At 26.3% G+C, this 26,687-nt stretch overlaps 1 protein-coding gene across 1 annotated transcript in view; it reads right to left on the bottom strand.

Annotated features, from left to right (window-relative positions):
• Positions 1 to 26,687, bottom strand: part of LOC111613027 (transcriptional coactivator YAP1-like) — a 128,803-nt gene that overhangs the window by 53,886 nt on the left and 48,230 nt on the right. The window contains exon 4 of the mRNA XM_023354327.1: positions 6,437 to 6,522. Within this exon, the coding sequence (XP_023210095.1) occupies positions 6,437 to 6,522 (86 nt within the window). The remainder of the gene's footprint in view (positions 1 to 6,436; positions 6,523 to 26,687) is intronic.

Below are 26,687 nucleotides of genomic sequence, written 5' to 3'. Positions count from 1 at the left end.
GAAAGTCAATTAATCACTAGAGGTCACTTAAGGATTGGTGGATAAATTTATTTTTATTATATTTAAAAATGTAACAAAATAATCATGATATATAATAACAACACATATCTTTACATTTTAGTAAAGTAAAAGAGATTTGAATTTCGATTTATGCATAATGAAATAATTTTATAATTCCTACTTGAGTTTTTGTTTCATCCTATTTGTAATTTATTCTTATTTTGTTTCAGTATAGAAAAGAAGTTAATGATTTAAATCTAATTTTAGAAAGGAGTCAACAAGCACAAAAGGTCTGGAGCTCCAGTTTTGCAGTAAAAAGTATATACTTTTTTAACACTATAAATGAATTAAATTAAAATCTGTCATCAGAGAAAATATAACTATAATAAATTCATTTTATAGTACTGTTAATATTACTTTCAACTTTTGAAAAATCATCTCTTACATTATTTTAATTTAAAGCAATTCTGTAAAATTAAAGCACAAAAATACTTTTAATTCTCAAAATAAAAATATTTCAATTTTCCTTTATTTAAATCAGTGTTTCTCACCCTCTAACGAATCATCGCCCCCTTCAACGTAGTATCGCCCCCTCAATAAAACCATTACGTAGTATCACCCCCTCAATAAAACCATTACGTAGTATCGCCCCCTTCACTTCAAAATTCCAATGCCGCGGGCCAAGGCTAACGCCAAATTCGTACTGCATTGAATAGACTAGTGACTAGTATAATGTTATTTGTTTAATTATTGTACAATATAACAAATAAAATATCCAATTATTCTTAATATAATGTTTTACTATATCGCCCAGAAAATTATTTTTTGCCTCCCAAAATATAAATTGTTACTAATCGCCCCCTCAACATGGAAAAACACCCACATGGGGGTGATATCGTCCCCATTGAGAAACAATGATTTAAATCATATATTTCTGTAATATACAATCCTTGAAAACAAGTTATTGGAAAAAATTTTAAAAATCTTTGTATATTTTTTAAATCTATTAAACCTGCACTTCATAATAATTTATCTGTTTTTAAGTACTTTTCTTAAGTAATCATTTCTGATTACTTAAGATATTTAAATTTACTAGAACTGAAATATAATAGATAAAAAATACTAATAATAATTATTTACATAACAAATAATTGTGTATATGTGCATGCATGTAACTTGCATTCTACTTGGTTAATATCAGTGCTCAGTGCTTATACCAGATCAAGGTCAAGGCATAGCTACAGAAAAACTGTTACTGTGGTTATGTGCTGTTTGTGGATGTATCTATATTGAAGAATTTTCTAACCCTGTGACATGTATTTAGTATGGTTGTTTTCTGTAGGTAATCAATGTGCATTCTGTATTCTGTGTATAATATATGCACTATTGTCAAGGCCTAATGTTTCTAGACTTTTGTGTAGTATATATGGCAGGAATGGTGAACCTTTTTGAGCCCTCGTGCCATATAGTAGATACTTAACTTTAAACATGTTTATGCATGCCAAAGTTTTAGACTTCAAATAACGATATTTAAAGAAATTAAACAAATATGCTCTAATTAGAATAAATGTAAAAAAGCTGATTGATAAAAAGGGTAACCAGGCAATAAAAGAAAAGAAAGATTAAAAAAGACAGATGATAAATTAAAATCGTACGATACATTACATTTCAGATGATTTCTTGTATGACCACTTTGTGCACACATGCCATAGGTTCACCACTCCTGGTATATGGTATCATGCCTGTCCAAGAAAGGACCATAGAAATGATAAATTCCTTATCCATTCTCCACAGATGTTTATTTTATAAGCAAGTTCTGAATATTTACTAACTTTTTTCAGTATGTATTTTGTATGTTGTTGGTGTTTGGTACAGTTATATCTATAATGTATATAATTTTATTTTATTTCTCAATGAATGTGATGTCTTATCTGTTGTGTAAGACTGTTTTCCGTGATTACATTTGTGTTATAGTATATTTTGTATGTTGTTTTCTATAATATTTGAAACGTTTATTTATAGTATGGTTCCTGGATGTGTAGTAGTTTGTTTGTGTGCAAGTTTTTGATAAATTATGTTTGCTATTTGGTTATGTCAATGTAAGTAGTCAGTTTGTGCTAAAAGCTTGCAACTCAATGTAATGTGTTGTATAGTGTAAAGCATAATGTGGCATTTCCTACAATTATTATTGTTTACTGCTAGATTGTATCCTATTTGGTTTATACTAGTGTTCAAAGCTATTCGGACCAAGGTCAAGACATAGCTACAGAAAAAGCTAATATTCTATTTACATACTGTTTGTGTATGCATTTGTGTTGTTCAACAATTTCCTTTATTATTAGTATTATTATGTTGGGTTTAGTGGGTTATACTCGGTACACACCGGTGGCTGTGTACTATGCCGGACCAGAGTCAAGGCATAGCAACCAAAACAAAACTAAAATTAAATGTGTGTCAGTGTCAGTGTCTGTATTAAGGAATTTCCTAACAATATGGCATGTATTCAATATAGTGGCCTTCTGTAGTGTGATGTATGTATTTCTACTCAATTGTAATGTTCCCAGGCTTTTGTGTAGTGTGTGTGGTATCACACCTGTACAGGAGAGAACAACAGGTACAATAAGCACCCTATCCATCCTCCACAGATGCCTTATTTCCTGGGCGAGTTCTGTGTACTTGCTAATTTTTTCAGTGCATGTGTTTTGTACATTGTGAGTGTTTGGAATGGCTATGTCTATAATGTATGTGATTTTATTGTGTTTGTCAATGAGTGTGATGTCTGGTCTGTTGTGGTAAATTGTTTTATCTGTGATTATGGCTCTGTCGTAGTACATTTTGTGCGTGTTGTTTTCCAATACTGTCTGTGGAATATACTTGTAGTATGGTTCGTGGATGTCTGCCAATTTGTGTTTCTTTGCAAGCTCTTGGTGTATTATATTTGCTACTTGATTGTGTCTATGTAAGTAATCTGTCTGTGCCAAGAGCTTGCAACCAGAAGTGATGTGTTGTATAGTTTCTGGCATGATGTGACATTTTCTGCATGTGTCATTTGTGAGTGTTGTATCTTTGAGTATGTGTTTTCTGTAGTTTTTAGTATTTATGACCTGATCCTGTATGGCAATCATGAATCCTTCCGTCTCCCCAAAGAGGCATCCCCGATCTAACCAGCTGTTTGACGCAGTTTTGTCAACAAAATCCTGGGCCAGGTCATAAGGATGCCTGCCATGGAGTGCCTTTCGAGCCCACGATTGCTTGATGGTGTCTATGCTTTTTATGTGTTGTGTCATGTCTGTATGATGTGAGTGTAAGTTTAATGGTGTGTTATTTGAGTCTGCTAGAGTTACTGCTTTATGTAACTGTGATGTTTCTTGTTTCTTGTAGAAAAACTCTCGCAGTGACTGTATTTGTTTGTAGTGAAGGTTAACTATGTCAATCAGGCCACGTCCGCCTTCTTTACGTGGAAGGGTTAATCTTTCTGTGGCGGATTTAGGATGATGTTGTTTATGCTTAGTAAGTGTTGTTCTTGTTTTCCTTTGGAGTTGCTCGAGATCTGTGTGAGTCCAATGTATAACTCCAAAAGAGTATGTGAGTACTGGGATGACATATGTGTTTATTGCTTTAACTGTGTGTTTTGCATTTAACTGTGTTCTAAGTATAGCGTTTAACCTACTTTGGTATTCTTTAATTAATCGTTGCTTTATTTGTGTATGTTCTGTTAGTTTGGCCTGTTGGAATCCTAAGTACTTGTAGAACTCGCCCTCTTCCATGGATTCAATAACGTCTCCATTTCCAAGTGCAAAATCTTCTTTCTTCAGGATTCCTTTTTCTATGTGAAGTTTTTTGCATTTGTCTAGGCCAAACTCCATTTGTATGTCCTTAGTGTATGAATGTGTGATTTGTAGGAGTTGATGAAGTTGTTTTTGTGTGGATGCATAAAGTTTTATGTCGTCCATGTACATGAGATGTGAGAGTGTAAACTGTGTTGTTTTTTCGTGTCTGATATTGTAGCCGTATTGCGTGTTGTTTAACATGTTGGATAATGGATTCAGGGCTAGGCAGAACCAGAGAGGACTCAAGGAATCTCCTTGAAAAATTCCTCGCCTAATGAATATTTCGTTTGTTTGTATGGAAGTGTTACTAACCCTGAGATGTAGTGTTGTTCTCCAGTGCTGCATAGTGTTTTCGAAGAATGCAATGAGTGATGGATGTATTTTGTACATGTGTAGAATATGTAGCAGCCAACTGTGTGGAACACTGTCGAATGCTTTTCTGTAGTCTATATATGCCATGTGTATGTTTCTGTGTTGTTTGTGTGCTTGCCGTAGAATGACTGAATCTATGAGTAACTGTTCTTTGCATCCCCTGTGATTTCTACGGCAACCTTTTTGTTGTTCTGTAAGAATGTCGTGTTCTTCAACATGTTTGTATATTTTGTTTGTGATACAGGATGTCAATAATTTGTAGAGTGTTGGAAGACATGTAATTGGTCTGTATTGTGTGGGGTCTGTGGTTTTGTTGTTTTTAGGTTTCATGTAGGTAATGCCCCGAGTAAGAAATTTTGGCATGTCTTGTGGATTGATGATGATGTGTGTTAGATGTTTAGCTAGTTCCTGGTGCAGTGATGTAAACTTTTTGTACCAGAAATTGTGAATGTTGTCTACACCAGGTGTCTTCCAGTTGTGTGTTCTGTTAACAGCGTAGCGAATGTCGTGTATGTTTATTTCAGCACAGGGCATACTTGGTATGTTATGCAAGTTTCTGTTCTCCTCCTTGATCCAGCCTGCATCAGCATTGTGTGTAACAGCATTGGACCAAAGAGAAGACCAATAAGTTGTGAGTTCTTCTTCTGTTGGTGTGCCACTGTGCTGTGTATCAGTGTTTGTTTTGGTACTGATTTGTCTGTAGAAAAGTTTTTCATTGTTTGTGAATAATTTATTTTGTTGTTTTCGTAGTGTACATGTTTTGTATCGTTTGAGTCTACGTGCTTTGGCTGCGAGTTTTTGTTTTAGTGTATCGATGTATTCTGTAATGTGTGTGTTGTGATGTTCATGTTTTGTGTGTGTTTTGATTTTCTTGAAAATGTTTTTGAGTTGTTTCTTTAATTTGGGTGTTATGTTGTTTTTAGTGTATTGTGTCAGCCTGCCTAATTGCTGTCTAATGTCATTTATTTGTGTTTCTATTCTTCTCTGCCAGGCAGGCTTGTGATAGAATTGTGTTTTGTGTGTGTCTGTCTGTGAGTGTATTTTCAGTCCATGGTGTGTTACTACTGTGACTGCCCCAGCATAAACTAATGTATGAATGTCTGAGAGTGTAGAAATTGAATGAATGTAGTTTGGTAGTAAGTGAGTGTTTACATAATTTAGTGTTTTTCCTACTACCTTTGACGTGTTGATTTTCGGTATTCGTGGTCTTTGTGTGGGATCTGTACCTGTATATTTAGTGAGTGTTTCCTGAAATATAAGTGAGAGTGTATTAACTAATTCTATGTCTATGTTATCAGTGATGGATGGGGAAGTGCCTGCAGTATCATTAGTGGTACTTGTTGTGTGTGTGCTGTAATCAGTGCTTGTTGCTGGATTATCCTGACAGGTTACGTGATCTTCATTAATGTTAAATGTTTCTGTCTGTTGATGTATTTGATCAGCAACCTGTTGTTTGATAAGTTCAAGTGTTGTTTGTGGGATAAGGTTGTTGTGTATAATTGTTCTTTTTTGATCAACAACCCTTTGTTCGGTGACAGTGAGGTGAGGATATTGTTGTGTGAATCTATGGTGTAGTTGTTGTCTGTATGCTGTCATGTTTGTTTCGAGTCTTGTGATGGTGTAGTAAGTGCGGATGATAAACTCGTTCATTTCTGTTGTCCATTTCATCCGTTGGCGTGGTTTTCCAGCCTTTGTGGTCTGTGGATGCATTGCCACAGAAACACCAAGGCTAGGTTGATTCCTCACATCTGTTGAGGGCATTGCAGTAGCCATGCTTGGGCCGGCGCTGCTTTCGCCACCGGTAACCAAGGGAGACTGGAGCCTATTTTTCGAACGTGAGCCTCTGCCTAACCCACGAACGCGGACCTTGTTAACCCGGGCGACGTCCGAGCCGGTATCATACTTAGATCTGGTTACTACCATAATGATTATCTCCACAGAATGTGGGTGTGTGGTCACTCTTAGCTTCATTTCTCCCCATAGACCTTACTGGCATGGGTGTCCCTACCAGGAGCTTGTGCTCCAGCCTGCATTGCCCTATGGATCTGTAAAATTACTGGGCTCTCCCACCACGACCAGGTGGTGACCACGGGAGAGGTATTATTATTATTATTATTATTATTATTATTATGAAATTATATTGAAGGAATAAAATTAGGTTTAAATAAAAAATATTTGATTTTACTTTTATTTATTTTTTCTTATATTTATAAATTTGAATGTACAGTAGTTACCTGAGTTTGTCCTTGGACAGATGGATGAGATGGCAACTGTGAATGTCCAGACCGACTTAATAAAACTGGTCGTTGCAGGTGGGCTGCTGCAAAATTTAAAAAATTTTATATTTAATAAAATTCTTCTAAGATTTTAACATTAATGCTCAATTATATTAATACATTTTTAAACATTAATATATATTTTACATTCTTACTTTTATAATAAATATTATAAAAACTATGATTTACTAACAATAGCAATAATAAAATTATTTCAAATTTCATTATATTTTAATTTTATTAATAAAATTCATGAAATCTTATCACCAACTTAACTTTAATATATCAGTGTTCAGAAATCAATAAACTGTAACTTAAATGACACTTCAAGGTCATCTGATCAATTTATTTGTAATATTTATCATTATTTTATAATTACAAAATTCTCTTTTATAATTAAAAGTAAACAGAAGTTAATGATATAAAAGTTAAAATTAAATATGTCATTTTGTTTCAATTTTAAAAATTAAAGTATACAAGTAGTAAAATAGTTTGTTAAAATTTTACTATTTTATTCTAAAAATATGATTCTATAAATTTCTATCTGAACAAATTATTATATGTAAATAACTAACTAATAACTTGTATATTATATTTTACACTAAAAACAAAAACATACAAAAATTTATTCTGTTATAAACGTTAAGACTTTTTAATACTTTCTAAATTTTATTTTATAAGCATATGGTAATATGTTGCCTTTTATTACACTTTCTCCTCCCTGAAGGTACTCAATAACCTATTTGATCTCTGAAAAATTGTAGTAGTAACTCAAGCTCATGCTTATACAGTAGCACTGAAAAAAATCTGTTGTGTATTTAAATATCAACTTCTGTAACTAAACTGTAAACTTACTTTGATTTATTTAATTTCACTTTTCTTGTATTTTTTTTCTCATGATTTACTTTTATAGAAAAGCAAAAGCAATATATATATATTCATTTCGTTTGATTTACATAAATATTATTATTTAATTAACTATAGTAAATTTAATCTTTATAGTTGGGAAAAAAGTACTGTAAGTTTATCCCTAGAAATATTTGATAATATAGGTAAAATTTTCTGCTGCTATATTTAACTATAAAAAGTTCAGGAAATAGGAAGGAAATTTAAATGCATGAAATACAAATAACCTTAAAACAGTCTATATAATCTTTGTTATCAATAATAAATTCAAAATAAATATTCACCATTGTCATAATTGTCTAAAAAAACAACTCATCTACTCATCTTCCTTAAAGTCTTATTTTTATTTTAATAATTCTTTAATCATAAACTATTAATATGATTAAATTATATCTCAAAAATGTTTATGAAATAATGATATAATTAAAAAAACTATTAAAGTATTTCATTCCATAAATATATTTTAAACCATCAAAATTTAAAACAATGGGATCGGTTAAAATTTCATAAAAATTTTTGTTGTAAATTCAAAAAATTAATAAAATAATTTCTAGATTAAAACCAAGTAAAACTACTTTCTCTTTTCAGACTTTGAGTGATTTATTTTAGCAGACAAACAAATAACATAGAAATACTAAACTTTAACTTTAATTACCAATAACTTTGAATTCACAAAATTCATCATAAGATCCAAATGCATTTCACTTACAATAAAGCCTCATCAGTGGACAGTTTAGTATTTCTACATTATTTGTTAGTCTGCTAAAATAAATCACTCGAAGTCAAAAAAGAGAAAGTAGTTTTACTTGGTTTTAATCTAGAAATTATTTTGTTAATTTTTAGAATTTACACAAAAATTTTTATTTCATTCCATATTTTATAGATTTTTGTCAAAATCTATATCAAAAATATTACAATTTTCTTAATAAGTTATCCTTTTGATAAGCTGAGTAATATCTTTCAAAAATATTTACCAAATTAATGTTGAAAAAGTTTTAATTTATAAAAATTTTATTCAGAATTTTGTATTTAAACTTTAATATATAAATGTCACTAATCATAATGCACATATTTTAATATATAATATAAAAATTGATAATCTATTCTTTACAATCAATATTTTATTTAAAAATGAATAAAATTAATTTAAGTAATCTAAAACTTAAATGTCATACAGTAAAATAAAAACTTTAAACTAATGAAAAACTGAAAAGATTTCAAATCATACATTTTGTAATTATTATTTTAACTTTAACATTATTATATATTAAATTAAATGTTGTTATTAGCAAAAAATGTATGACTGGAAATATTCTCTCTTCATACATATGGCTTTCTGACAAATAGAAAAATCTGAATAATCATTAACATTTTACTAAATATTTTTAAAATATATATATAAAAAAAAAAATCTGTCTTTTAATATAAATATTTTAAAAAATTAAACAACAAAACACAATATTATAATTACACAATTATATTTAATATTTCTAACAATTATATTTTAATATAATTGTTAGAAATATATATAGGAATACATTTACATATATTATTTAATAAATAAGTTTAGTAGTAATACAAGGTAATATTTAAATACAATATATAAACTTAATTTTTAATTATTCTACGTATAAAAATTCTTAATTACACAAAGCAAAGAAAAATTGGAAAGGTCAAAAACTTTGAACTTCTTTCATTTATATGCATCTTAATAGCACATCAGTTGCAAGCAGTGACACTATACAGTATCTTGGCATAGATCCATTTGGGATGTTGATGTATTCAAGGATGAAATTATATCTGTTGTGCTCAAAAATCTGTACTAGGGTACATAATCAAGAGCTATTCAAAATAAAAGTACGAATGATATAAGATATTAATGTTTATGATGCATAAAACTAATTAAATATCAAATTATTGTGTATTAATGCAATTTAATTTTATATAACATCTAGTTAAAAATCCAAATGAAAAGAAAACACGAAAAATCTTTTATTCAGATTATGAAGTTATAGCACTAAAACTTACAAATAAAATTATTTTGTTTAAATATCATTTGTTATAAAAATATTCATCTAAATTTTATTTGTCATTTTATATTACAAATCATAAATTTAAACTTATAACCAGCTCCATACATAGTAAATTATTTTAAAATATTTTAGATCTGTTAATTTGAAATATTTTTAAGAGATTCATAATCATTTATTTTGTTGCTACATAATAATTTCTCAAAATAAAATATTCTACTCATTTTATGATATTTCTATTTGTATTAATAAATGTATTATTATATTTTTCCCTATATATAACATAAGAATATAATAAGTAAAACAATATGACAATGAATTTAATGTAACTGCAAATTATAATTCAATTGATTATGAAATAAGTTTTAAACTATATTAAATTGATATATTTTGCAATCTGAATTAGTATTTACATAGAAAAATTTGGATGCCTATGAGCTAATTCTAGGCATTTATAGCAATGAAATTATTTCAAAAAATAAAAAATAACAAAACTTAGATACTTATTATGAAATTTCCTGCTAAAATTTCAAACCAAAATTATATCATAAATAGAAATTTCTTATATTTTGGAAATAACTTTTTTTTGCCAAATGTTTTATTTTCTAGTTTATAATTAGATATTCTTTCAGTATTTTTATTTTTTCCAATAAACATTTTAAAATAATTTTTTTATCATTAATAGTATTATTTTTCATTGTTATTTAAAATATTGACATAGTTTGAATATTTTTTAAAATTCATTATATTATTTTATTACATTATATGTACAATAATACATAAGTTCAAATACATAATTAAATTTATTCATGCATTAACATTTAATGTGTTAATTAGTTAGTAAATAATTTTATCATTACTTGTTTGATTTCACTATTTACATCACTAAATATATTTTTTTTTAATTTTGTAAATCAAATAAAAAAATATTAACAATATTTTAAATTTTCCAGTTCTTAATCTTTAGTAGTTATGTAAAATTATATTTTAATCTATCATAATTACATTAAAATACAAATTAAACATTAGTTTCATATAAACTATGAATAACTTTTTCGACATTTAACATTAACTAACATTTTTATAAGATATCTAATCATTAACACAAGTGTAGTGTTGACACATCAATATAATATATTCTGTAAGAGATGTAAGTTTTTAAATTAAAATTGAAGTAACTTGAAAATTTCATTATTTCACTTTCTATATACTAAAATATTTTTACAATTTTTTTGTGTTTTAAATTTGCATATATAATTTCGAAAATACTAATGTAATTATTTTATGAAAATAGCATATCATTAATTTATAATATAACTTAATACAGATACAGTAGATTATAAAGTAATTTATTGATTTACTACAGAATTTGAATTAAATAATCAAAATCAAATTAATTAATTACTAAAATTTATATTTATAAATCAGATCTTAATTGCAATAAAAAAAATCTAGAAAAAATTAAAAATAAATGTAATTTTTTTAAAAGGTAAAATCAGTTCAAACTACAGATCATCACGTTTGAATATAATGTTTAACTTATTAAAGTCAAATCTTGGCTTATTTACAAAGTTAATTGGCCATTAACTAGCATGTATTTGTAACAAATGATAAAATTTAATTAATCACAAAATATATTATTTTAAAAAACAAAGGTTTAAATGCTAATTAAATGTTTACACAGTTTTTCGTTTTTAAAATAATTTTCCTTTAACTGACAAGGATACAAACTTTTAAAAAAAATCAATAATTACATTTTCATTTCAGATTATAAAATGTTAGTGATTCTTTAATTTAATTTCTTAAAAATTTTAAAAAGTATATATTAATTGTGACAGTTTCTTTAATAAAATTGGAAAAACATCAAGAAAAGATCTGTTTGTACAGATCAGTTTATTATAATTTAGTTGAGTGTGTGTCACCTATTTCTAAATTTATTTCTTTTTGTCTAGTAGCATCTTTGGGAACATGTGCAGAACTGGAACCAGCTAGCCTTGACACCAGGAACTACAGAACAAATGCTTGATGACCTAGATTTGACTGTTAATGCCAAGAAATACCATGGCCCACCCAGGCTTCTTTACATTACTTCCATACGACTTTTGAAAGTGATAGTTATCTCTTGTCTACAGATAAGCCTACACATCTGTTTAATAACCCTGATAAAAGATATGAAGTGCATATGTACTATTTAAATGCTTTTTTCAATTCTCATATTTTAATTTCTTATACAAACAAGATCACGTATACCATACCAATATTGGGTTATTAAATAAATATCAAATGAAGATATTTATATATCTATCAAACAGACAAAGAAAAAGTTAATGGCCGTCTTTTTTAAAGCATATCAATTTGTGAAGCAAAATTATAAAGATATTTCAAATCTGACACCAAACAATTTAAATAAATAAGCTTATATAGCTTTATAAAATACATGGTATTATAAAAGTAATATTTTTATGACTTTTATCATTTTAAATAAAGTTGAACTTATTATTCATAATGGTAAAATATCATTGATTTAATTCAATCTGTCATAAGCAATAAACAAGTATTCTAATTGACTGATAACATATATGAAGCTTTTCAACGATAACATACAGAAAACATTTCATTAATTATAACATTCTTTTTAATAAAAAATTTAATATAAATGTTTTTAATAAATGGCATTTTAGAATCACTGCCCAAAATTATAAATATAACTGAATATTTTATATGAAAATATATTTCTGGATAAGAAAATTATAGTCCTTTTAAACAAACTAAGTAGTTCATTCACCCTTGACCTAAATATAAAATTTATATTTCATCATACATGTCTAAAAATAATTATCAAGTTTAGGTGATAAATAGATAAATCACCGACACTAATAATTTCCATTAAGCTAAACCAAGAATTCAGAAATAATGAAAATTATTATTTCCAAATAATAATCAAATGTTCGACTCAATCAAACATTCCTAATAATATGCTATCCATTGAATAAACATTTCTTAAATTAAGTCTGAATTCCATTTTTTTTTATAAAAAATATGTTTTATGTATACATATATTCGTTTTACAGGAAAAAAATCTAATTTGGTCAAGTAAAATATTCTATCAATATTAAAGAAAAACAGAGAGAGACTTCAAAACTGAGGAACTAAGTAAATAAAAACAAACACTTTACTAAACTCCAGCAGTAATTTTAATGAAAGCAAAAATGTTTTCCATTGAAAGTGAGAAAGATTTTGCTTTTTAAATATATAATACTAATTTTTAGTTAATCTATGGTATAACTGTGTACACTCACTCAGCACTTGTATGTAAATCAAAAACACAACACCTTAATTTGCTGAGAAAAACTTTTAATGAAAAGCTAACGTTTTCAGCCAAATCTGTTGGCCATCATCAGGCTAAGTTTTTCGAATACTATTCGAAAAACTTAGCTTAACTTCGAAATACTATTCTCAGCAAATTAAGGTGTTGTGTTTTTGATTTAATCTACAGTATATTAGTTACATAATACAAAAGAATGTTTAAATAACAAATTTAGCATCTTGAAACAAATAAAATAACAAGTATCCATAATTTTTGCAGGAATCATATCTTAAAAATAAATATATTTAATAGTAATAGTAAAATTTAAATTTGATAAATAAATCAGCTAATATAAAATCATAAATGTAATATAATGTATAACAAATTAAATAAATGAAACATATAAAGATGAATTTTTACTCAAAAATATATCATTTGTAAAATATAATTCATAAATGCAATCAAAGTGAAAATAAAAAATATAAGTAATCATGGTATCATAGTGTAAAACAAAATGCTTATGTTTTTAGCAATTGAATCCAGTTCTGGAAATTACTGAACTTATTAAAAAATCAAGATTGTAAAAAATTCTTAATAAGTTAAGTATTCTAAATATCAGTTAATGATATATATACTGTACACAAAACAATTTGTATTAAGTGTTTCAGAAATGTTTTGTATTAATTTTAAAACTCAGACTGAACTCAAACTATATAAATAATATTTTCTTAATAAGATTATTATTATTATTATTCTAAAAAAGTATTATTATAAATTTGATATTTAATCCTTGAACATCTATTAAGCTGTAATTTATGAAAATTATCATTTTAATATAAAAAAAATTATATGTATTAGTTATCAGAATGAGTTAAGTTTAATTGTATTGTACTGTTTTGCTATGTATTGAAAATATTTTCAAAAAATAAGTAATTTATTATATTAAATATTAAAATGCAATTTATTTACCTTTATAATTTTATATCTAACTAGATAATTGGATAAACTGTTAGTTTAATATGTAATATAATAAATCTTATTTTCTAGTATAATTATTATTAATATTTCTAAATATTTTATATAGACTACCCCAGAACGGTAAGCTGATCTATCTGGTCATCAGGCCAGCTAGATCAGCTATTACTCTGAGACATCCAAAATCAAATCCAGGTAAGCAAACAGAATTTTTAATGATCTAGTAGTATGTCCTGGATATGTGGTACATGGCTATCTCCATTGTAGGCTTAGATTAACTGATGATGGATATGATTAAAAAGACCTTTTAGTGCCCACAGTGCGGGGAGAATTAAAACAAACAAAAAATAATATGCAGATAACAGGAAGTTTTTCAAAATATGCATTCTGTAAGGTAAAAAGCATATTTAAATATTTTTTTAATTTTAACTCAATTTACTCTTCAGTTAACGAAATACAATAAATGATAGAATTCACTTTTTGTAATCACTAAATCTTATGCAGTGAAAGCATTAAATGGGGTAAATACAATTAGTGGAAATTTGATTTTATTGATTCCAACATTAAAAAGACATCTAAAAACAATTCTAAAAAATGTATAACTTAAATAATAATAATAATAATAAATAAAGATTTATTTATTTATTTTAATTATTAATAGGAATTTCATCCAATATTCTCCTTTTGTTTTTTTTTTTACAGTAATGACTTTTACTACTAGTGTACTTACTACTGTAGTAGTAAGAAATGGCAGTAATTTGAACTAATGTTCTGCCAGCAAAAAACAGTTAAAACAATTAATGATTAATCTTTAAAGTACTGGTTAAGAATAATAGTTGTGCATTGTCAACCATATATTGAGGCATATAACATGAAAAGACTGGGTAAATTAGGCATTTTTAAGCTAAGATGATGATAATGATAACCAAAACTCTACAAGAAGAAGTTGTATAAGAGAATTTTAGCTTACATGTTTTTAGATATGCTTATTCTGATAACATTAAACAACTAATAACAAAATCTGTAATTTAGAATAAGAAGTTCTACTGTATTATAAAAAAAGAAAAACTTCATTAAATGAACTGTTGTATTTGTTTTTTCATTACTTTTTAAGCTTTGCATTTAACTTATTCAAGCTAATAAAAATAATATATATAAATATATATATATGAGAAAAAATTTTAAAATTAAGCATGTATATGCAATTATCAACCTATAAATATAAAAACAAAACCACAGATTTATCTTTAAAATGTATATATAGTATACTGTATATATTTGACTATATGATATACAGTACATTATATTGCAAAGTTTTTTTATAGAATATAATTTCTATAAACTAATAGTTTTCCAATGAAGTCAAAAATATTTATTTCCATATATAAATAAAATTGCAGTAACGAAAGTTCAGTAACAAAAAGTATCTTCAAAATTAAAACAAATTAATATTAAAAACAAAATCAATTAAAAACTTTTAAATGTTAAATTTAAATACAAATATATTTTTCCATAAACAAATACAGTAATACCCCGAACTTACGTGATAGGTGGGACCGAGCGATAACCACGTAAGTCGAATTCGCGTAAGTCGGGGTATAATTTTGCATATAAATACATACAAATAACACAAAATAAATTGTAGCTATATGTTGAACACGTCTGAATATGTAAGCCGAACAATAGTGTGGGGGGAAATGAGTAATTAAGAGTTGCGTGGCGCTCAAACAAAAGACGAATCAACGCGATTTGAAAATCGCATAACTCCGGATTCGCGTAAGTCGGGGTATTACTGTATAACGGAAGATCACATTAAAAATTCATTTTAAATTATTTAAACATCAGAACAAGTATTTAAAAATATTTTTTCATATTTGATTTAAATTTCAGTATAAATTACAAAAATTTAAATGAAATGATAAATCAATAGGATGAATTTTGAAAACAAATTGTTATTATTACTTTTCACTTCATTAAAAAAAATCATTTGTACTTAATGTTATGTATAAGTATGGTACTATATTTGTTTAAAAAATAAAGCTGAAAAAAATAAAATAATCTCCATATTTGTAACTATCATATCTATTATATAGTTTTATAAAAAAAAATTTTTTTTTTATTCATTAAATAAACAAATATCAAAAATGAAATTTTGAATATTTTAAATGTAATTTTATTTTATAGAACTTCTAATGGAAATAAATAAACATTTAAAAATTTACCATTATCAAAAGCTGAATTTGTCTTTGCTGTATACTTTCATTTTTATTTAAAAAATTACTTAGTGAAAATTATCAAGATTCATCAGACAAAAACTGATTTGGAACAACTTTAAAAAAAACCTGTTTCAGATGTGTTTTGTCATTTAAAAGTGTGTGTACAAATAAAATTTTTTTAATGAAATGTTTTTACAATATCAAACAATAACAAAATGAAAATTTTTAATTAATATATAACTTAAAAGTAACTTAGAATAAATTTTTAGTTATTCTAAAAACTAAACAAATATTATTATAAAAGTTTTTGGTAAATTGTAATAAGTTTCTCTTAAATCAAGGAAAAATGCTATTAAAATAAAAAAAATAATTATTTAAATAAAATATTTTTGACATTGTAAAAATAAACTAATTTTTAACTAATTCGATACATATTAATCCTAAGTATGTCTAATTTCAATGATGAATTAACATTAATTAAAATATTAACAATTGTGTGATATATTTAAATTTTAATTGTATAATGTAAAATATTTATGATCTAATTTTATAGTCAAATCATACAAAAAATGTCTAATTAAAACTTTATATTATTAAATAAGATAAAAATTTGGATGTCAGTAAAATCACTCAACCAAAATTACTGTAGAATAGAAATCTATTTTACATTTTTATTATTTAAAAAATTGTCACTTTATAAATATTATGTTAGAACAAAACTCTATTGGTTTAATGTTCTTTCACTTGTGTGTAATACATAAATTTGATAAATTTTATCAATTTGATTCCTTATAAATATATGATGTAATAACACACTGTTTTCCAATAAATTTTTAAAACAATATAAATGTTTTAAAAGGTGTTTTTTCAGTATTAAGAAAAGAGGCATATAGGCTACATATATTTATAAAAACTACATTTTTCAAAAGAACCTTGAGCTAGATACTTAAAGATTTTCATCTATTTTTATTTTTATAAAAATTACTTTTTAAACAAATCAAAACAATAATTAAATAATATATGCAAACTAAATCCAGATATATTAAATCACATTGTGTGAAGGAAGTCACAGAGTAATGAGGCCTGAAAGTCTATTGTGCTGTTGAAAGAATACACTCTTAAAGTTCATATACTAGTATAATTTATAATATAGTAAACTGTTAAAGTAACAGTTATAACAATATATAGAAGTTACCACAAAATCGTAGTTTTCAAAAATCTGTATTTAAAAAATAATTACATTCTATAATAAATATCGTGTTTTTACTTTAAAATTAAACTATAAAATGAGTTTGAGTCTGAATATTCATAAATAATTACAGCATTTTCTAAAATACTATAAATTTTTCATTGTCATCTTGTAAATATTGTATTATATTTCCTCTCTCTCTTTTTTTTTTTAAATTTTTTTATTTTGTTAAATATTGTTTTGATATAATTAAAATTTAATTGTATACAATAATTTTGATTCAAAATGAAATATTTATTTATATTTATTACATATATATTTAACTTATTGTAAAAGCTATATATAAGAAGTGTTCATAGTAGATTACTAGGTCATGAAACTTAGAATTGAATTCATCATTGATTCTATACCTATATGCCAAATTTTATTGAAATCAGTCCAATGGATCAAATGTAATGTATTTCCTCCTCATATACACCTACAGTGCTATTCATAGTCATCTAGCAAATTTATCTTAAAATAAATTAAAGTATGTGATCATTTTTATATATCTTGATTCTTCTATTTTATTGAACTAACTCATCATTTTAGAAAAATCTTAATTCATCTACTTGCAGTTGAACATTTAAATTTATTACTTATAATTTAAATTTTCTATCATAATAGAGAAAATTGCAAATGTATGTGTTGTTTTAGCATTAATAATTAACTAATTATATTTACTGAGAGAATTTTTCTTCTTCTTCTTCTNTTTGCAAATTAATTTGTGAACTTTTTCCTAAAAAACACTTCATATTTCATTCTTTCTTTAAAATTATTCTATAAAAACTTATCTTTCAGGCTTAAAAACTATACAAAAGTATAAATTTTATTTTTTAAGTTTTATAAAGAGATTTTGAAATGTAGCATTCTTTAGTATAAAAAAAATTGCTTTTTAATTAATTAAAAACAAAATATATTAATGCATAATTTTGTTAAAAAATAAAATTTATCTCATATAATAGTTAGTTCTGTTAAACTGTAAATAACATTCTTGATCATAAAAAATATATTTTTATCAAGAATGTTATTTAAATTTTGTATTTTAGAGATTTTTCTTTGAAAAATATAAATTTATTTTTTAATAATAAAATATATCTTCAAAAAGAGTGTTATCTAAAAACCAATGAACAAAAAAAATAGAAAATAAAAGATAATTTTTTAAAAAACTTAATAATTTATCAGTATTTTAAATCAATTATAAAATACATGAAGTGGCACTAATGAATAATTCAGTCTAATATAATGGATATTAAACAAAAACTATAAATATGTTGATTTTATTAAAAAAATATTTATACCAATAAGAAAAGTTTAAGCATGCTTATTATATTCACTTTTTTAGAACATATGACAGAACAATATAAATTTTTAACAATGTGTAGTTTTTAAGCACTAACACAAACATTTCAAATATATGTCAAAAATAATCAAGCATTAACATAAATAATGCATTTGTTTGTGTTCATGCTTAAAATTGCATGCTACTTACAAAATGTAAGCAAATATTGTACAATGAAAGTGCTCAAACTTGAGTTTTCAATATCTTCCCATAAATTAACCAAAAAATTTTATAATTTCAATTTAAGTTAGTATATTTTGCAATGATGCAATGCTTTTTCTAGTTTAAAGATAATAACAGATAATTTTAAGCAAAATTACACTGAAGAATGATCATTAAAAAGTCAGATTTTTTTTCTTAAAATGAAAACAGAATAACAATTATACTAATCAGATAAGTTGAAGCTAATTTCATTTTAAATATAAATAGAAGAATGCTTAAATTTTAACTATTTGATGTGAAATTCATAAATCTTATTCTATTAAANATTTTAAATCAATTATAAAATACATGAAGTGGCACTAATGAATAATTCAGTCTAATATAATGGATATTAAACAAAAACTATAAATATGTTGATTTTATTAAAAAAATATTTATACCAATAAGAAAAGTTTAAGCATGCTTATTATATTCACTTTTTTAGAACATATGACAGAACAATATAAATTTTTAACAATGTGTAGTTTTTAAGCACTAACACAAACATTTCAAATATATGTCAAAAATAATCAAGCATTAACATAAATAATGCATTTGTTTGTGTTCATGCTTAAAATTGCATGCTACTTACAAAATGTAAGCAAATATTGTACAATGAAAGTGCTCAAACTTGAGTTTTCAATATCTTCCCATAAATTAACCAAAAAATTTTATAATTTCAATTTAAGTTAGTATATTTTGCAATGATGCAATGCTTTTTCTAGTTTAAAGATAATAACAGATAATTTTAAGCAAAATTACACTGAAGAATGATCATTAAAAAGTCAGATTTTTTTTCTTAAAATGAAAACAGAATAACAATTATACTAATCAGATAAGTTGAAGCTAATTTCATTTTAAATATAAATAGAAGAATGCTTAAATTTTAACTATTTGATGTGAAATTCATAAATCTTATTCTATTAAAAAATGTAATTTTGTTAATTATGAAGGAAAAAAAATATTTTTTAATAAAATTTTCAAAATATTTAATCTAGCATTAAAATAACTTTTTAACATTTTGTTTTTAGTTATTTTTAAAATTACTGTTTATATTCCTAATTTAAAAATTAAATCTATCAGTTTTGTAACTGTATGCAATATAATTTTTATTTATTCTAAGTCCTTATTTATATTCTGTAATATAAATATTACAGAATATAAATAAGGACTTAGAATTTTTGGACCATGCTCTCAATATTTCTAAAAAAGTAAAAAATATTTATTTGCAATAAACTATTATTACAAAAAACTCTGCATTGAAATTATAATAAATATGGATATCAAATCATCTAAATCACATTACATTCATCATATAAAAAAACAATCCAATTAAAAGCACATACTAGACACTTTTAAACTGATAACTTTTTAAAAATCAAATTCAAAATATTAATTTATTTGACTAATTTATTTTAGAATAAAATATTTTATATAGAATAACATTGAAAAACATTATATTTCTATCTTCACTTTTCTTCTACAGGCATCTTAACACGTATTATTTAAATTATTTTTACTTTTTTTTTTTTATAATTATATAAAATGTTTTATTTTTCTTTCTTCCTTGTATAAGTGTTATATTATACAGGGTAATTCACTCAAGACTTATTATGTGAAATATCTCCATGTAAAATGAAAAGATGAGTATGAAACACGAATAGAACAATTCTTTATTTCAGGATGAACACTTGACCAAGGTGTATTTTACATTACATGTTATTTAAATATGACTGTGCATCATGAGGTATTAAACAAAGTAAGTATTCAGTTCCAAGTGAATCATCCCATATATAATACTGCATATTTAATTTCTTAAATCACTCTTCTGAAAAAACAAAATAAAAAAATCGTCATGGATTACAGCAGATCCAAATATAGTGTAGAAAAAGCAAAATATAACCTGAACAAGTGAATATGATATAATGTATGTGAAAAAGTATAAACTTGAATATTCATGGTAAAGTAACATTATTAAATAAAAACAAATAACAATCAGCACAACTAGGAAAGAATACAATAAACTTTAAAACAAGATTTTTTTCATCTCTCCTATTCAGTATGTCTTGCCAAACCTTGCCTGTTTCATGCATTTAACATATACGCTGTGCACAAGCTTACATTCTGCTATAGATTTTCATTTAATGTGAAATTCATAATTCTTATTCTATTAAAAAATGTAATTTTGTTAATTATGAAGGAAAAAAAATATTTTTTAATAAAATTTTCAGAATATTTAATTAATCTAGCATTAAAATAACTTTTTAATTTAACTGTCATTATAAATATATCTTAATATGTCATATTATAATAATAATATTATAATATATTATAATAAATGTCATTATAAATATATTTCTAATCAACTAACAACAATATTTCTTATATTTTATCCTAATCAATGTGTGTTAATACTTCATGAACATTTAATTATTTTCTTGTTTTTTTGTAGCATCTATATATTATCAAACTGATATATTAAAAGTAGATCATTATCAAAAACAAAATATCTGCATCACTATATTTAATAACACAACTTTACTTTAAAACAAATTTAAATGCTTTATGAAATACAATTTAAAAGCTATTCATTAGGATTGTACAAAGCACTAAAAAAATTTTTTTGAGTGATAAATAAGTGAAGTTAATTATAAAAAATAAATAAATAAATAAATACAAATGAAAAGAATGGAAACAAATTTTGACAGTATTGTATGATATCATTAAAACAGAAATAAATTAATAATCTGAGTAACTTATGTCATTTTGTAACAGTGAAAAATGCAAATAAGGTCAAATTATATTACTAGATTTATAAAAAGTAGGTTATTAAATTTGTAAAGAAAGAAATATTTTTTAATTTTTGACTATGATGATATTAAAGTCACAAATCATATTGACAGACTGATAATCAATTAAAAATGTAAAAAATAGTGGTTGAAGGCATAAATGTAGTAGAAGTGGATTGTAATGCTGCCACATTTTTCATGGAAAATAAGAGAGAAGAGTAATTATTTTGTTGATATTAACTTTAAATGTTAACTTATCAAATAAAACACAAAGTAATTAATATCAAAAATACAAATTATTGTATTCTGTCTCTGTGAAAAGATTATATACCATATTTTATGGTATATAGCAGGGGTGGCCAACCTGCAGCTTGCGAGCCACATGCGGCTCTTTGAAGGATTATTTGTGGCTCTCGATAAATGTACCCGAGTTCCCTTTTCATTTTTATGTTATTATATTTTTAAAAATTATTATCATTCCATATGTGTTTCAAAATGTCTTTTAAATTACTAACAACAAATATGAAAGACTAACTTGTAAGTGCAACGTTGTAACAAATTTCATTTCCGTCCAAGTTAAGGATGATATGACTCATCAAAAACTGCGCGAACGAACATAAACAGTGGCGTAATCGTCCGTTATCGACCGACTCCAGACCGATTTTGAATTTGTAAACTGTCATTGCAATGGACAGTTGACATTGTGCTCTGGAGGAAACAATTTGTATCACTCTTGCTACGAATATAATTTGTAATCTGGAATTTTTTGCATACCTTTTTAATACGTATTTAATTGCGGCTCGCAAAAAATTTCAAATTTTGAAAAATGGCTCGGACTATCAAGGAGCTTGGCCACCCTGGGTATATAGGATATATCCCCATTTCAGCACAGAATATTTAGGCAAAAAATAGTTGAGTGATACCATGTCTTTGACACTGAGTCCCAAAAATTTGTTCCTATATTCTGAATTTAAAAAAAAAAAACAATTAAAATTCACAGTTTTATTTATCAGGGAAAAAGAGGAGTTTAAAAGAATGCAATTACAACTAAAATTTATCATAAAAATTTATACTATTGATTCTGACTCCTAATATATATATAACAGAAAATAAGTGTTTAACCAACACATTAACCAGCAAAACATCAAATAATTATAATAATTCTAAAATCAAAATGTGATGGATTACTCAATCAAAAGTACAACTTACTTCAAAATAAATAATATATAATAATATTTAGGTTGCAATTTGAAAAAATTGTAGATCTATAAATTTCCACTGTCATCCATCTGTCTTTCCTTAATCTCAAGAATGGTGTTAGATAAATAAAATTCAAGAGCAGATGTGAAAAGCTTAGGGGCAGGAGGTCCCAATTTACTACAGTCAACCTGCCTATAACGTGGTAGATACGTTCCATTTTATAAGAATTTCATGTTGTAGGAATCCTTAAATACATGAGCCAATCACAGCCTGGCACGTGTGCAGTTTACGGACTACAACTGTTTGAAAGGTTTTCTTCCATAAAATTAATCGATTCTAGACTAATTTGACTCAACATTTCCAAAACACTTATAATTTTTTGGGAATAATCCGTATAAACTATGCTATAAACGAAAAATTGTAGGATTACTTACTGAGCGTGCACCGTTCGACAACGCCATTGCTTAAGCTTGTTTTCGTCATGGAGCAGTGCACCAAATGGCAGCCGCGATTTCTGATAAGTTATTTTTCTGCGAAAAATTCACTGAACTTTGGAAACATCATTAATAGAAATAATTTTAATCGCCGTTGAATAAGAAATGTTTTTTCACAAGAAATGTATAAAATTACAGTACTGTATTAGACTTACAGTACCTAATTTATATACAGTAATACCCTAAACTTACACGATAGGTGGGACCAAGCGATAACCGCGTCGAATTCACGTAAGTCAGGGTATAATTTCGCAATTTGTGTAAAATCCAAGTCAGATGTATGTAAGCTAATAAATGTTCTCGTTAATCTTATCTCGTCTTTTGATCCGTTCACGGTTACAAGAAATCACCACATAGAGTCTCTCAAGTCTCCGTAGATATAACAAATACAGAAATAAATAACACAAAATAAATTGTAGCTATGTGTCGATTCCGCACAACACGTCCGAACATGTAAGTTGAACAATAGTGTGGGGGAGTGAGTAATCAAGAGTTGCGTGGCGCTCAAACAAAAGACGAATCGACAAGATTTGAAACTCCGTAACTCCGAATTCACGAACTCCGGGTTCGCATAAGTCAGGGTAGCGTAAGTCGAGGTATTACTGTACTGTACAGACGATAGTAAACTCAACTTACCTGCCTAAACTCTCCATAGCATGTAAGTAGTTCATCTGCTCGTCCACTATTGGTCCAGATTCGACCAATTCTGTTGTGACACCAGTCGGCAATGACGTTTTACCACATTTTATGAGTCTCTTTTAGCGTCTTTATACAAATACGGTCGCAATTTTTTCGCTGCTATATACGAATCCGCATTATATGAACCCATGTTATAGGGGGGGGTCGACTGTATATATCAACTTCTGATGCAAACTGGAAAGCACATTATTTCAATTCAAAAACTTCCCCAAAAAGGAGCTAGACAGATGACTGGCACAACTCCATTGCTATCAGAAAAGTATGATGTACAGGGACAAGAAACTACAGTACTAATTTGAGGTGGAGAGCATATATTTTAAATTGAATAAATGGGAAAAAAAATTAAAAATTGCAGCTTGGCATTGTGACAATGTCACAATAAATAATTGCTCATTTGTTTTAGAAATTCTGTTGGAAGTTAAATTTTTTAATTTAGAAAGGCTGAAACTAAGTGATTCAAGTAGAAAATGCAACAATCTTTAATTCAACAATTATAATAATTAAGAATAATACTGTATCTTTATTCAGATAACCAGTAGGTTTGCAGGTTATCTGTATTTAAAAGGCAGTTTAAAAGAGAATGCAGGCTATATTCCAATTTTAAAATTACAATTATGAACTCATGTCTGGAGTGGTGCATAAAGTGGGATATGTTATATGCTCAAAAATGTTATAAATGCTTTCAGGTGTATTTATCAGTCATCTTTAGGTTTGAATACACAGCAAAAAATAAATGTTTACAATGCAGAATGAGAATGTCATATATAAATTTGAATATACACATTTAGAAATTCAAAATTAAAGATTATTATTAAAGTTTGTCATTAATCTGTTTTTAATCCATAATGTTGAACAGGATGTACTGTAAATGATCAAAAACAAAAAAAAATAAATATAAATATATATAAAAATACATTTAAATTTTAAGCATTGCAATTTTAAAAGATAATTGCCATTGAATGGGAATCAAAACCAAATTGTAGGCTTAACTTAGCAAAAAAGAATAAATAGAAATAGCTATAAAAGCAATATTGCAATAAAATATAAACACTACCATTAAAGTACGATCAAAAATGTTTGTTATATTAAATTTATACTTGCTAGAATTTCATGGTGGTGATTATATTAATTATTAATGCTAGAAAACAAAATATATCATCACAAAAATTGAATTAATTGAATAGAATGGATTGTAAAAACACTAGAATTGATTGTAAATTGTTTTTTTTTTATTTTTAATTATATATAGAACAAATTGAATCATCACAAACAGAATTAATTTTAAGAGGAAAACTACATTTGCTTGAAAAATGTACTCCTAGAACCTATAACTGGTGTGTCGTAAAAAACAAAAGAAAAAACTTTTTTCTTTTGGTTTTTATGGCACACCAGTTATAGGTTCTAGGAGTACATTTTTTAACACATCCCAGTGTTTTGTGATGTAGTTTACATTTGCTTGATTTATTAGTAACTTTCAGTATCATATGCATCATTAAATTGAAATGAAATTATTATTCTATTATTATTGAAGAAAAGCATTAGCAAAGCCTCTTCCACATGGCTTACAGAATTGCATTTGTTCTCGAAAGTTAATTGATCAATTTTGATAAAACTTTGCCATTTTCCATTAATTGCTATGAGGAATCTAAAAATGTAATACAAAATGTGGATCCATGACTTAATTTGTGAGACAGAGTGGAGTCAAATTAATAATGTCCATACTCCCTGATGCAATTGAGGGCAATTTAGTGGGGGAAATTTTTAAAAAGCATTGCATGCACCTAACAGAAAATGAGTGCAATAAATGAATAAAACACAAAAACAAAGCAATTCATACCAATTGCTTTGTTCATAGATTGCATCTCTGTTCTGGAAAATGCAACAATCTCCTTTTCCATGACTTGCAAGTGCAAGGACAGCCTCTCCACAACCATCAGGTGCAAAGATTGCCTTTTCTGTGCCCAGCAAGTGTAAGGATCACCTGTTTCTCCCAGCTCTGTTTCCATTCTATTGCAATATGACAAAGTTACATGATGTCCTAGTTAAAATCAAAAACTCAATTTTTATTTCTTATTTCTAAAATCACAATATGAGTTTAGAAACAGTTTACAATATAATGAATACTACAAACTGGTATCTAATATGATAAAGCTAAACTGACCTCACTCACTCAATGATAGGAAATGTTTAAATAGAAGCAAACTTCTTACAGAAAATTGAAATACAGGTAACCCTCGTATAACATGGCACTTCTATAGCACGGATTCACTCTAACACGGTTCGAGAATTGGTACCATCCCCTGTATAACACGGTACTTTTATAGCATGGATTCACTCTGATACGGTTCGAGAATTGGGTAAAACCCTCGTACAACAGGAAATGCAATAAATTTTTACATACTTAAGTAATAATAGTTCATGAAAATTATTATTTTCGTGAACTATTAGTACTTATGTAAATTTTCTCTTCTCGCCTTCTGTCGATACACGTGGTCCTTCTCGAAACTTGTTTCAATGTTGCCAGATCGCGACGCTTCTGCTTCTGATGTTGCCAAATGTTTTTCCCTTATTTCATACTTGCTTTATTCTTCATAAGTGCTTAGCACCATATAAGGAAATTTATAAAGACCTTTTAACTAGAAGCAAGCAATCTAAAATTACATACATTTTGCAAAAGGTAAAGCATGGATCTGAAGATAATGCAGAAAAATGCTCAGAGGATAAGGATAACTTGCCAAAAAGAAAACACTCTTGATTAATTAATAATGTTTTTAGTGATGACGAAGAAAACATTGTTTAATTTATATTAATATGTATCACTT

The sequence above is a fragment of the Centruroides sculpturatus genome, unplaced genomic scaffold (genome assembly GCF_000671375.1).
Source record: "Centruroides sculpturatus isolate CEXI.00-Female unplaced genomic scaffold, Cexi_2.0 scaffold310, whole genome shotgun sequence".
Lineage (NCBI taxonomy): Eukaryota > Metazoa > Arthropoda > Arachnida > Scorpiones > Buthidae > Centruroides > Centruroides sculpturatus.
This window is presented reverse-complemented; position numbering and strand designations above follow the sequence as displayed.